Consider the following 14,349-nt stretch of genomic DNA (forward strand, 5'->3'; position numbering starts at 1 on the left):
ATTGAGCTCGAAACAGACTATTGTTGGAGAAACTTCATCTCTAGGAAAGATATGAATCAAATCTCAACAACATTGAACGAATCACACTATGATTCATTTGATGCACTTCAGAAAGACATATCAGAAATGGTTAACAAATTTTCTTTCAAAGACGATAAGACCAATCTCAAATACATTAACACAATCAATAAGAAAGAAATCAAAACCAAAGAAATAGAACTCCTCCATCTTGCAACACAAGGAAAAGGTCAAAATATCGAGGAAATTGAAAAACTAAGAAATAATATCAAAGTACTATACAAGGAAACTGGAGCTGATATCAAAGCAAAACTAAGTGAAAATTTCAACAAACATGACAGCTCAATGATTTACCAGTTTGACAAACATCTAAAAGAAAAATCAATAGATTGGAAAAATATCCAATTCTCTGAAGAAGAAATTGTGCATCATTTTGAAACAAAATTTACCTCAGTATCCAAATCATCAGACTTTGAAAATCCACCATCAACCGTCAAGAAAGGACCGAAAATACCACAAATAAGCCTTAAAACAATTAAAGAGGCGATATCGAGAATGAAATCCAACACACCCGGTCTAGACTCAATATCCTTCCAAATTATACGTAATCTCAAAGACGAACATCTACAACTTATTGCTGACCAATTTGAAAACTGCATTCAACAAGGTAATATCCCTGAAGAATGGAAATCTGGTTGGGTTAAATTACTCCCTAAAAGAGACATTCAAAAACTAAATGATATTAGACCCATAACCATTCTCCCAATATATTACAGAATACTTTTCAACATAATTGCATACGAATTAAGACAATGGGCTTCCAAACACATCAACTTAAGGCAACAAGCATTTATTTCACACAGAAACACAATGAATCACGGATTATTACTTTCATCTCTAGCCAAAAAGAACAAGTCGTCATTCCTTTTGGTAAACTTAGACATCGAAGGCGCCTATGATTCCGTTGAAGATCATATCATTGAAAAAGCTCTCACTCATTGTAAGTTTCCAGATGAGTTGAAAACTTTTATACTAAACTCATACAAGAGTCAAATATTACAGCTAGAAATTGATCACCATCTCTCTAGACCATTCACAAAAACAAGAGGAATACCACAAGGATGCCCTTTAGCTCCTCTTATATATGATTGTATTACTCAACTCATCATTGACAAATGCATACAACAATGGAAAATTTCAATCAAACCAACCAAGCTTAATATTAACGATATTGGTTTGCTCTGCTTTGCTGATGACATTAATTTAGTTTCAAACAGATACTGCAATTATAACGAAAGACTTGATAATATCTCTAAATGGCTCGGCCAATTAAGTCTAAAAATTAATCCTTCAAAATCCATGGCAACCACTCTCCCAACTAAAAGCAAAATGAAGCCAATGATAGACGGTACTATTATACCAAGATTCAAAAACCTTCGAGTACTTGGACACTATCCTTGGGATGACTCTACTTTAAATGAAGATATTGAAAAAGAATCCTCCAATTTCAACTCTCACTCAAATATATTCCACTGAAAAGAATGGAGATAACAAACATTAAGAAAGTAATTTTTGCCAAATGCACTAGCTTATTTACACACATTTTACGAACAAATTACATTCCTGAATCACTTGTTGATAGAATTAACATTGAAGTAAGAAAAGCAATAAGAAAGAAAATTTTCATGCATAATGCTAGTCCAACAAACTATTTTCACCTCCCAATCACCTATGGCGGACTTGGTATTCCAAGATTCGATATCTTTGCAGATGAAATTCGAATCAAAACAGCCCTGTATCTTATTAACAATGATAATGAACTTCTTAGAGAAGTATATTCAGAAGGAATCAAACACGAAAATTCGATTTTTAAGGAAATGAACAGATCAATGAAGAAATACAAGATCAGACCTCAACAATTTAACAATGACGAAATCTTTCCAAAACTCAAAGGAAAGAATTTTACTATTTACACTGACGGATCAAATCTCAACAACTCAACAGGTTTCGGCTTTACCGCCAAAGTTAACAATTCCCAAGAAACCCAAGATTTCTCATACAAAATTAACAGCGAATACTCACATAACGTTGCTGAATTATCAGCAATACTCACATCACTAAAGATACTTCCACCTAAATCTAAGGCAAAAATTCACACAGATAGTGAAATATCCATCCACGTTTTGAAAAACAAAGCCTATAACGGAATTTTTAACTGCTTCAAGCATGAATATCAACAGGTCATTCAACAATCCAATCTAAATATTCAACTAATCAAAGTTAAAGGTCATGTCAACAAAGGAAACATCAAAGCTGACGAATTAGCTAAGAAAGGAGCTCAAGAGCACAACTATTTTGACATTAAGAAGCTATTTTCGAACCAAACCATCCTTGCCACATCTAATACCATTATTTTCGACATCAAAAAATCCATACAAAAGAAAAGATATGATGTAATGTTTAGCCAATTTGATAGAGATAATTCCAGTCTACACCTTACCAAGAACTGGTCATCTATCAATCTAAAATTCATCAAATCTAAAATTGACACAAATACTAAGTGGTCAATCTGGAGAAACTTAACAAGCAACCATATCAAACAACATAAGGAAAGACAATGCGCTCACTGTAAATGCCCCGGAACTCTAAAACATTTCATATACTATTGCCCTAATACTCAATGCTTTAGGGATTTTTTCTACACTAAATTCCTAGATATTACATCAATGCAATGTATCCTCAACGATTATCAAGAATCAAGATACTGTGAAAGAAGGAAAGTTTTCATTATTCATCATGACGGAGTAATGATTCGAGATACTCAAATGCCCAACTTTAAAAATTTACCAAATATTTACCAAAATTGGCCTGAAATCCAAACAATTCTCACCCTACTAGTTGGTAAATGTCACACCAAGTATTATGAAAACTCAAGGTTTAAAAAACCAATTCAAAAACAAACCCCAATCCTCACGGATTTACCAGCACCAGTGGTGCTAACAATAAACTAATTAGATTTTTTTTCTTACTATTTTAATTTCCAATAAACAATGGAATCACTGATTCACTTCTTTATCCTGTATTCAGGGTATGCACAAAACAACAACCTTCAAAGGCGACAATGGCGAAACACTATACTTAGTCGATGAGTTTCTGAATTTGCACTATTCGTTACAATTATCAACGTTTTGCACTAGTTCAAAAAAAAATGATTTCCTCCTCTTGCTCGATTCATCCATCCTTCCATGACATGGACATCCTACACTATCCCAAACTCACGCATCTCTCTCAAATTGAAGAAAATATCAAGGGTGTTGAAAATTGTATCACGATCAATCATCGAGCTCCTTTCATTTATGCATCCTATGAAAATGTGAGCTCTAAATTATTTCCTCCCGTATTTCAATATTCGGGATTTGATCAATTACAAGAATTATTTTCAAAGAATCCGAATGAGTATCATCGAAGAATGTTGCGGAGAGAAGTCCGAGGTTTAGCCTTTGATGATGAAACAAAGAAAATTATGTCCAGAACCATGCCTAAATTTTTCAATATTGATGAGTTTGAGGAATCTTCCAAGAAGAGAGTTGAATATTTATTGAAGAAAGCTCTGGAACAACATCACAATCAGGGTGGAGATCCTCCATATGTGTTGCTGGAAAAGTTGGATGGAAGTTTGTGTTCACCCATTATTGAGAGATGTGTCTCTAGCGATGAAGAACATGCGATTGTCTCACTTTCAAAGAACAATTATGCAACAGCATTGATTGATCATGGAAATGCTAGACGAGAGTACACTTCATTCAAAGTGAGAATGAGGACCAAATTATCTCACACCAATTCTATTGTGATTGGAATGGAAGAATTGATATATCAATTAGGTGATGAGTGTTCACAAAGAAATAACAATGCAAACCAAACAGAAGATATTAAGGTAATTCTTCGCGATCATTTGAAAAATATACCACAACTCCCGTTGATGTTAAAAGAACTTTCACCAGAAGAAGAGGAATTTTTAGTTTTTAAAATTGATGAAGAAGCTATTGTTCAGCAAGATCAATTCCTCAAATTACCACCTGCAACTCAGAACTTCATTAGATTTTGTATTTATTGGATGAACAGAGGGTACACTCCTCTTTTTGAGTTTTTCTCAAAAGATCACAAAATTGTGATTGATTATGGAGACAAGCCATTCCTATCTCTTTTAGCAATTCGACATACTGTGAATGGTAATTTTCTCCCCTACCAACAAGTCAAAGAAAGCGCTGATTTTTATGACATTGAATGTGTTAAAGAATGTTCCAATCAGAAAGTCCTAACAGCAGCTTCCAATGGCGATATTGAGGAACTATTGAAAGCAATTAGAAATGAAAGAGGGATTGAAGGCTATGTATTAGTATTGAATAGTGGATGGATGTTTAAAGTTAAGTCTATGTGGTATTCTGATATTCACAAAACAAATGCATTCATTAGTAAGGTAAGTTCTTTACAGCTTGTTGATATTAGATATATTGTGAAATTTTCTAAGGGAGAGCTCAAAGAAGCAGCCATGTGGAATTATGTACTGGAATCTAAGGTAGACGATATTATTGGATTTGTAAGGAGCGAAGAGGACAGAGTTCGTTTACGAGATTTCAATGACAAACTCATTAATTATTTTAATAACTATGTTGAAAAGATACAAAATTACACACACGCCATTCAACAAGAATTAGAAAAAGATTTTCCCAATGTGGGCTATGAAGATATTCCTATGAAAAATTTTACCACCGTTGCAAGATCTATTCTTTCCAATGAACCTTCATTCATTCTCAACTTGCTTATCATCAATAAGAAAGAACAAACTAGTCTACATTCCCTTCTCAAAGATCAATGTGTGAAAATATCTCAAAAAGATTTAAATACCGTCAAAAAGATGCTTGAATGCACCGATTTGGAGTTTATTTCTCGATCTGAAATGAGACGACGAGAAAAACTTGCAAAACTGAATCAAGTGGACAAAGCCACTGATCAAAGTCAGGACGCCCAAGACGAGTATGAAGAGTTCCAAGATGAAGAAAATGCTTAAATCTTTCTTGATTGAATGCATGAATTGTGTTCAATATAACTCACCAAAGATATCAAGATCTGACAATCATCAAGAAAACAAATTTCAGAATATTAAAAATGCGAAAAACTTCATCGTTGCTTTGGGAGAGCTGTCATAAGCTTCTCAAAACTCATTCATTGATCAAGAAGGAAGCCTCCATGACCTCTCGGATGACAAGCAATCATAATCATTTGCAAAATTATCATCAACAAATGATAACGAGAAATGAGAAGAATGTGCAAGCCTCGTCGTCCTCTCCCACAACGGAATCATCACAAAATCCTTCTGTTAGAGTTGCCAAAGAGTATGTTTTTGTTAACTTTTTATGATTGATTATTCATCTTTTACATTTGATTTTGAATCATTCCATCATTAATTTTTGAAATGAATGAAATATATTTCAGTCTTGATTACTTTTTGAATAAGCACAGATTTGAGAGAAGATATCTTTCTCAACAACAACAGGAACATATGGGTGAAATGTTGGAATCCTCGGGAGAAGTAAGCCCTGAACAAAAAGCTACTTTTGAAGTTGGAGAAAAAACTCCTTCCGAAAGTGAGGTCATCATTAAGCTGCCATTCTCTACCGATTCAAAACTGAGAGACATCTATACCAATGCTTTTAATGGATTGCGTATTGGAAGACTTTTGGAGGATTTGGATGCTGTGGCTGGAGAAGTAGCCTATAAACATTCGGACGGCTTTGATAAAAGACGGCCACTCACCATAGTGACGGCTGCCATCGATCGAATTGAACTTCAAAAACCAATCATTCCATTCTTCGATTTAGAAATTGTTGGTAAGGTCACGTTCACTGGTACATCAAGCATGGAAATTAGAATCGAAGTGCATAGCATCAAGAAGGACGTTCCGCTCAATGATTCACAATTATACAAGAATACATTTACAAGTGGAGTTGCGTATGAGCAGAAAAGAGCTTGTAATGGTTGCCTATTTTGTCATGGTAGCTCTCGATAAGGCCACCAATAAGAGCACAAAAATTCATACCATTATTCCACAAACTGAAGAGGACAAGTTTCTTTTTGAAATGGGAAAAGAGAACCAAGCAAGAAGAAAAGCCATGAGTGAATCAAGTCTCATGAAAAAACCTCCAAGTGACGACGAGAGACTGCTCATCCATGATATTTTCCTTCAAAAGATGAAGCAGCCTCATATTTCACACGATTCTGAATCAAATGGTCCTGCCATTCATTACTTATCTCTTGACGGAGGAGAACCACAAGCATGCATACCAATGAGCATGACAAAACAAAATAACATTATGATCATGCATCCAACCAATAGGAATATTCACGGTAAAATATTTGGAGGTTTTTTGCTAAGAGAAGCTTATGAAATTGGATTTATTACTGCTTACATGTACACCAAACACAGGCCTGTGTTCCTTGCATTGAACGAAAACTCTTTCTTGAAGCCTGTAGAAGTGGGAAGCGTGGTAGAATTCACTTCTCAAATTGTCTATGCTGGAGACAAGTCTTTAGAAATTCGTGTTGAAGTTTGGGTTCTCGATCCTCCAAGCGGCAAAAAGCTGCAATGCAATATTTTCCACTTTGCTTTTACATGCCCAATCGTTTATAAGGTAGTACCAGATACGTATGCTGAGGCTATGCTTTATTTGGAGGGTAAAAGAATTCACAAGAAAGGAAAAACAATGGCAGAACTGCTGAACTCCAAATTGGCAGCTTCTTATGCATAAACTTTTAGTAAGTAGAGAGATTTCATGAACATTGTAGATAACCTCCAAACACGATCACAACAAATAAGATGACTATTTATTTCTTAATCTAGTTTTCATGTCTTCAAATATTTTGCTAGTGACAAATTCTTCAAAATTGTGCTTTAGAACATTCTGTACAAGATCTTTCACAATTTCATCAAACAACGCTTCTGTATAGCCACAATCTTCAATTGTTGTTTTCACTCTCGAAATGATTTTCTTACTCGTGTTGATCAGAAACATGGATTGATCTTCTAGAAATGTCTCGATGATATACTTGGCCTTTTGTTCAGTTCTTCTTTTCAGTTCCATATAATTTTCAATATCTGAAAGAATTGATACAGCTCCTCTTGATGCTGTATTTGATTGGTTGGTTAATTTACAATGCGAGTTCACAAAGTATTGTTCTTGATCACACAATATCTTATATAGTGTCACTTGTTCATAGAAGATTAATGATTCCAAACATAATGAGTTGGCGAGGAATGCCTTGAAGAATCTTCTCATGGATGCATTTTCCAGTACCATCTTCAACGTGATTTGATCGGTATCGACATTGTTATTAGTTGCAATATTTTCAATATTGAGGTTAGGGACATTCATGGTTCTTTCCACTCTAACTTTTCTCAAAATTTCTTTCATGGTTGGAAATAGTTTTAACATATCAGGAATGAATTCTTCAGGTGTTTGTTCCTTAAACAAGAGCTCTTCTTCTTCGAGCTGGAAAATGTAACTTCCGTAATCTGGTCTTTCATTTAACTTTTCAGAGCTGAAACTATTACAGACCTCTCCCTTAAAAACCATGTACATTCCAAAAGAAGACAGCATGTCCATCTGTTTCATTTCCTTTCGAGAGGGAAGAAAGAATTTCTTCTTATGTTTGGCCATATATGCAAATAAGGTAGGCATCATCATGGCGTGACGAAGTAAGGAAGCTCTCTGGACCATAAACCCTTTCTTCATTTCATTCGTAACGGAACAATGCATGATTTGAGTATGTGCAATGTATTTTGAGAATTTATCTGGATCTTCCTGATGACACGCCACAGGAACAATATTTAACAGCAAAAAACTCGACAAGTACTTTTGTAACTCATCAACGACGCTTTGACACAATGGACATCCAAACCATTTGATAAAGACCAACATGACACGATGCTTGGCGCTGAGTTGCAACACTGAATGACCACTCGGATGAACAATCATGGAATCCAACATTTCGAGTGGCACCTTAACATTCTCTCTTATATATTTGGAACATGAGGAATTTCTAGAGTTTCCACTTTCTGAGCTCGAGTCATCTGTCATTATGGTCAAAGAGGAGTGAGAACGATTTGATTTACAATCCTGAAGAGAGGAAATACGAACAACAAATGGCGAAACGTCGTTGGATGAAGTAGTACTGGTTAGAGATGTATGTTTTGGCGCGCGACCAAGAAAATGTGACATATTACCAGTGCTCGAAGAGACATTCTTGTTTCCGAAGGCAACATTCGCTTCATCGGTTTTCGAGCGACCTAGAGAGATGGCAGAATTGGTGGTGGTTGTAACAGAATCACGAGGAGAAGAGTCCATGTTTTCTTTTTTGTGTGTTAACGGGTTTTTATGCGACTTCTCTCGCATTTGACCCTTTTCATATTTTCATTCGATTTCTGCTACAGTGACACACTTTCCTTGAAAGAAAACATCTCTCGTAATTTAGAAATTACTATCTCTGATTGCGAGATGGATATTTAAGGATCTCATTCGGCACGCAGAATACAATCAATGAGTTTGGGGAACTTTTATTTTGGATTGTGAACGGTCACTGTTCTTTCGGTGTTGAGAACCAGAAAAACTCACATGATAGGAATGGATCTCTCTCTCACATTTTCGATCATGATGGAAGATGAATATACATCAAGACAAATTTGTCACAGTGAGCACTCGGCATGGCACCATCATTTGATCACCTCTTTCAAAATAATACCATCTTGCATTACAGTAGAATGGTCTATGATTTCTTATTTTGGATACTGACGGTTGGTGTTGCCAATTAAAAATTACTGTATGGATACAGTCATGGACACTGCTGGTCTCATCCTTGATGCCATCAAGCAACCCTAAATGACAGGTCATTGTATAGCCCTCCAAATGACCCTATTTCACATTTTCTTGCCATCACACTTTCCAGAAATGAAAAAAAGGAATCGACTTCCTAATGCACCATCTTGCGATCCTGAAGGACCTCCTAATATTTCAAAAAAGGCATGAATGACACCATTATGATGAAAGTTAGAAAAACACACATGAGGCTACAGGATAAGAAATACGAGAACTGTGTGTTTCTTATCCGTTGATGATGATAGAAGATGAATATAAGTCAAGTCACCAACAACACCTTCAATGCGTATAACCTAAAAAAAGAAAAATAAACGAGCACTAACATCCAATTTGAGTCCAATGGCTCATAGGACACCTCGTGCGCACGGGATTCTAAGGTATGTCTCATCAACACACACACACTTGTCCGCAATCGATGACCCCACACCTCCACATGTGAAATGCCCCTAAAAATCCATCCTCCATGAGTCTTGAGACTGCCGAATCATTATTCACACACACAAAAATTGCCTCACCATCTTCTCTTCACCGAATTGCTGTTACCTTGACATTCGAGAAGAAATTTCATGTCTAATCCTCGATTCTCATTCGCTTCAAAAGAAAACAAACAACCAATGCCTATGGACGACAATATGAACCAACAACAAGTCTGTGAGAATGCTTGTTGTTCATCTTCATCTTCTTTCTTTACTGCATCGAGCGGATCATCTTCTGTGAACATGACACGTTTGGAAACCTTTGATGAAATGATTGTTTATCCGAGCGGACACTCAGTTCTTCAATTAAGTGCTCATCATCGATTATTGTTGGTGGTCATCAAGTGGTATGGATGCCCATTGTGTCAAAAAGACGTTGAATGCGTTGCAAGGTTATCTCTCTTCGTTCTTGTTGATGAATATTATACCTGTCATTTGTCACCAGGAAGATGTCAACACTTTTTCCAAGCTCATTTCACATACACAATTAATGCATTGTAAAATTTCGACTCCCATGAAGAGAATACTAATGGTTGAAAAAGCAGGAATTGTAAAACATTGTATGGCCATGCCAACCATGATCAAAATGCTCATCACAGAAAAGAGAAAATTGTTCTTCCCATCCCTGAAAGAAATTAAAGAAATGGAATTGATGTCTCTCTTTTGTATGCATCTCGTTAAAGATGGAGAGATTGAACAGAGTTATTTCTATAAGAGTCTAACGGAGAGACCAGACTACGGAGCTTTTATCTTCAAATTGGGAAGAGATTCCAAAAACTTGAACGAACCCATGCACAACAACGAATCATTGACAAACAATGAAGAGAGTGAATCTTCTTCACAAATTACATCCACACATTTAGAGTCTTCTCCAGAAGAATACATTCCAAAATTAATGAAATTATTCCCAACCATGAAAGAAATATTTAGAGCTGCCAGAAAACATGTTGCCATTGTTGGTTGTGAAGAACATGTTCAACAGAGACAACAACAACAAAATCATCAATTGTCAAGTTTGTCTGAAGAGAAAGAGACTAGTCATGATGACCATGCTGAGAAAAACAGCAGCAGCGCCACCATTCATGAAGCGCCTCATACGAATCGCTTATCGATCCCTAAAAGAAAATCCAGTTGCTCTTCCACAAACTCGACCTCTTCGATTATGAGTAGCAAACAAGTGACAGTGAGACAAGTGTTGGAAAATGCCACTATGAGAAACTATTTTAAAGCTTATTTGAGTAACATTTTTTGTTTGGAATTGGTCATCTTCTTGGAACAAGTGATTAAATATAAGATCCTGTGCAAGAGATCACACAACCTTGAATCAAATATTAACACTGAAAGCTCAATTGAAACTATTGATATTCAAATTCCACCCACCGAGAGAACACTGTCAGAAAAAGAAATGAAGGCAAATTACATCATTGCTACATTCCTTGAAGAAGATGCCATGTTTAGGATCAATACAAGCAAAAAATTGATTAACGCCATGCAAAAGAAACTTGACGAAAAAGGTTGCACAATTGATTTATTTGATGAAATTGCTCGTGACATTGAAACATCCATGCTGGTTCACTTATTTGAAACTTTTAAAGATACAAATTTATACAGAGAAATGATGCAACGACAATCGAGCATGGCCAATTCAAATAACTAAATGTAAAAACAGTTTAATGACCTTGTGAAACATTGTATTATTACCTGAACATGAAATATTAAACCAAATTATTTTCATAGACATTAAATTACACGTTGCAGAACAAATTCCCTCTCAGTCTCATTTGCAAATATTCACACTCTTCAGATGCTCACCATCCAAGGTCAAAAAACAAGGATTTGCAATTAATAGCCGTTTTTTTAGTGTAAAATCCAAAAGAACGTGTTGGACAGTTGTTATCCTCCACAATTCGGATCAGAGTCCATTTTTCCGTTGAAGATTTGCCTCCTGTTGAAGTTCGAGAATAAATTTTTTACTCCTTAACAATTCATGCTGAAATGTTTCGAATAAATAGTTTGGAACAATCACATCCTCTTCTTCGTTGTGATTGCAATCTGTGATTCCAAGATAGATCAGTATCAAATTTGCCATTATTTTAATTGTACTTTAAATATTTTCAATATAATGGTTGATTGACCAAAACAACATGTTCTTTACATTTCATAAATAATGTCTAATACCATTTCATGATCCAATGGCTCAATTTTCAAAATATCTGCAATGATCTTTTCTTTCAAATATTGCTTGGTATCCATGTGGTCAGTCATCATTGGTCGTTCCATGCCATATTGAGCGAGATGTTCCACCCATTGGTTGTAAACATTCAAAAATAATGGATTTCTCTGTTGAATGACCTGTTGAATTTTCGGGTTCAATTCTTGAGAGTGCATCACTGCTGCTTGAAAGAGTGCCATGTCATTCACATCCGATCGAACCAAAGAGTCATCAGGATTCTCAATCACACTCGAATTCAAAATTTCTGTACCAGAATAGAAATGGTTGACAATGTTCAATTTGGGCATGAGATAATGAATTGGAGTTTTCACTTCAAGAATGGGCACATTTGTTGCATGATTGGCACTTCCAGAGTGATGGAAAATGAGTCCTTCATAGATGGTTGGATCTAATGAGGCACTTTTTTCAAGTGCTTGCTTCCAAAACAACTTGCCGGATGAAAGAGTTGAGAATTCCAATTCTTTCATTGGTTCCAAAACATTCCAATTCAACTTTTCACATAGCGAGACCATTTCTGAATGTGATATTATTTGACATGTCTGATTCACACGAACGGACACCAAAGAAATGCCTTGATGCTTATTCCACACAAAATGAAATGTTTTGTCTTGCATATTTTCTGGAGGCAATTCCATTTTCAAATTCTTCCAAATGTTCCAAAAATCATCTCTCCATGAATTCACAGAATTGGACGGAACATTATCCAACAATACCCATCGTTTCCAATTTGCTCGTTCAATTTCTGAACAGGCAATTGTCCAAGCGTTTTTATGGAAGAATAAACTCACTTTGTCACCATAGGGTAGTTTAAAGCATGACAAGGATTGACAACTGATCGCAATTTCAGGTTGGTCTCGAATATCTGGAATAAACCATCTCGGAGCGCATACTAATCGGAATTGTTGTGGAGAAGACATTAGCTCAATGATTGCACCATCACATTGCAACACTTCATTACTTATTTTACGATCATAATTTAAATAAAACATGTTGAGATTCAAAGAGAGTTGAAAAGTTGTGCATTGAGCGACTTGCTGTGGAGTTGTTGTTTCACATGATGGATCAAAATGTGACACATCAATATTGAATAATTTTGTCAAGGAATGCACGTCTTTGAAAAGATAGAGCACCGAGTGTTGAACAGTTTCTTGGTCTTCTTGTGTCAATGCTTGTGTGGAGTTCATGAATTCATGTACGCGCTTTCTTCCCTCTTGATTATCTTTTGAGCAGTAACTGTTGAGGAATGACAAGAATGCTAGTGAAACATTGTCATCATAGTTAGTGAGTAAACGCTCCGCAACTCCTATTATATTTTCACACACGGTTTGAAATTGCAGCTTTTTTTCTTCATAAATAGGTTTGTAAGTGTCTTCGAATTGCATCCACTCATAGTAGTATTTAGTTTTGTCGAATACCTCTTGTGCTAATGCATTCCATTCTTGTAAGTGAATGATTTTTCCATTTTCCAAATACTGATAGGCAAACCTCAGTTTTCGTAAACCATGAGCAATGTTTTTTTTCGAAGTTTTCTTCAACTCTTCCGTTGTTCTATTCAATGTATATCTATTATAATTATCATTGTATTTCAGTTCATCGGTCTCTCCTATTGTCATGTTCCAAAATCGATGTGCTTTTTCCATGCAATAATCGAGCTCTGTTGAAAATGCAACTTTGAGTCGTGGGATGGACATGTTCCAGTCACACCACGTGCTTCTGAAATATTTCATCTTATCATCTTCAAATACCACAAACACATCTTCCCAATATTTGTTTGTAACACTCTGAATGAACACAGGTTGATGATAATTCATGTATGAAATAAAATAGCAAGTATTATAGAATGAAATATCAAATTCCAAAAAATTTGTTTCATTGCCCTCCACAAAATCCAAACTTAAACCAGTTTCCCATTTAAATTGTTTTTCACTCGAATACGATCCCAAAGAACTATCCGTCGAATACAAATCATCACAAACCAATAAAACATCAAAATCCGAGGAAGCCAAATATCTCAATTCACTCTTCCGATCATTACTTAATACTCTGAGTACTCTCTCCTCCTCATGCTCCTCCTTCTCATCCTGATTTCTTTTCTCAACTTTCTTCTTACATTGATACGTTTGAGATCCAAACAAATAAATTCCTCTTATTTTTTCTTCCGAAAAAAACAAATAAGGTGTCGGACAACGACAAGAAGAAGAAGCCTTTTCATCCTCGTCTTCCTCTTCACCCTCATCCTTAAGATCGGAACGAAACTGATGATGATGAGGAGGAGAAACAACGGCTGGACATTCCTGTCTGATATGTTGTAAGAGAGCTTGTTTGAAATCTCCCAAAGTATGAATTTTAAAAGAGGATGATGATGATGAACGCGGATCGTTGTCATGTTGTTGTTGAAAGGCTTGTTCATCATCTTCTTGATTCAATGTGATATCATCATCATTCATCATCATCCTCCTTGTTGTTGTTGGATCATCCTCTTGTATAATACATTGTGGAGGAGATTCATTTGCCGATGTTAACGAATGAATTGGTTGATCCGAAATTTTCATTTTGAATATCTATGAATATGGTATGAACGTTCGAATGATGATTATGAGAGAATGAGCGAACGAATTATTAAATGATTAATATCGGGGGATCTATAATAGAGGTTCAACAACAACCACACACACAAGGATGATGAAATGAC

General features: G+C 35.7%; 7 protein-coding genes across 7 annotated transcripts; 5 read left to right on the top strand and 2 right to left on the bottom strand.

Annotated features, from left to right (window-relative positions):
* Positions 1–51: 51 nt before the first annotated feature.
* Positions 52–1,554, top strand: FDP41_009107 (uncharacterized protein; the record flags this gene model as incomplete). Its single annotated transcript, XM_044713032.1, has 1 exon — positions 52–1,554. The coding sequence occupies one exon, from the start codon at positions 52–54 to the stop codon at positions 1,552–1,554; it is 1,503 nt and encodes a 500-aa protein (XP_044557572.1).
* A 149-nt stretch (positions 1,555–1,703) lies between these two features.
* On the top strand, positions 1,704–3,029 carry FDP41_009108 (uncharacterized protein; the record flags this gene model as incomplete). The annotated part of the gene is made up of 1 exon (XM_044713033.1): positions 1,704–3,029. One exon carries the CDS (start codon positions 1,704–1,706, stop codon positions 3,027–3,029), a length of 1,326 nt encoding a protein of 441 aa, XP_044557573.1.
* A 197-nt stretch (positions 3,030–3,226) lies between these two features.
* Positions 3,227–5,086, top strand: FDP41_009109 (uncharacterized protein; the record flags this gene model as incomplete). The annotated part of the gene is made up of 2 exons (XM_044713034.1): positions 3,227–4,495; positions 4,547–5,086. 2 exons carry the CDS (start codon positions 3,227–3,229, stop codon positions 5,084–5,086), a joined length of 1,809 nt encoding a protein of 602 aa, XP_044557574.1.
* Positions 5,087–5,184: 98 nt separating this feature from the next.
* On the top strand, positions 5,185–6,824 carry FDP41_009110 (uncharacterized protein; the record flags this gene model as incomplete). Its single annotated transcript, XM_044713036.1, has 3 exons — positions 5,185–5,411; positions 5,512–5,906; positions 6,019–6,824. 3 exons carry the CDS (start codon positions 5,185–5,187, stop codon positions 6,822–6,824), a joined length of 1,428 nt encoding a protein of 475 aa, XP_044557575.1.
* A 72-nt stretch (positions 6,825–6,896) lies between these two features.
* Positions 6,897–8,420, bottom strand: FDP41_009111 (uncharacterized protein; the record flags this gene model as incomplete). Its single annotated transcript, XM_044713037.1, has 1 exon — positions 6,897–8,420. The coding sequence occupies one exon, from the start codon at positions 8,418–8,420 to the stop codon at positions 6,897–6,899; it is 1,524 nt and encodes a 507-aa protein (XP_044557576.1).
* Positions 8,421–9,773: 1,353 nt separating this feature from the next.
* On the top strand, positions 9,774–11,081 carry FDP41_009112 (uncharacterized protein; the record flags this gene model as incomplete). The annotated part of the gene is made up of 1 exon (XM_044713038.1): positions 9,774–11,081. The coding sequence occupies one exon, from the start codon at positions 9,774–9,776 to the stop codon at positions 11,079–11,081; it is 1,308 nt and encodes a 435-aa protein (XP_044557577.1).
* Positions 11,082–11,575: 494 nt separating this feature from the next.
* FDP41_009113 (uncharacterized protein) lies at positions 11,576–14,209 on the bottom strand (the record flags this gene model as incomplete). The annotated part of the gene is made up of 1 exon (XM_044713039.1): positions 11,576–14,209. The coding sequence occupies one exon, from the start codon at positions 14,207–14,209 to the stop codon at positions 11,576–11,578; it is 2,634 nt and encodes an 877-aa protein (XP_044557578.1).
* Between the last annotated feature and the right edge of the window lie 140 nt (positions 14,210–14,349).

Source organism: Naegleria fowleri (genome assembly GCF_008403515.1).
Source record: "Naegleria fowleri strain ATCC 30894 chromosome Unknown tig66, whole genome shotgun sequence".
Lineage (NCBI taxonomy): Eukaryota > Heterolobosea > Eutetramitea > Acrasida > Naegleriidae > Naegleria > Naegleria fowleri.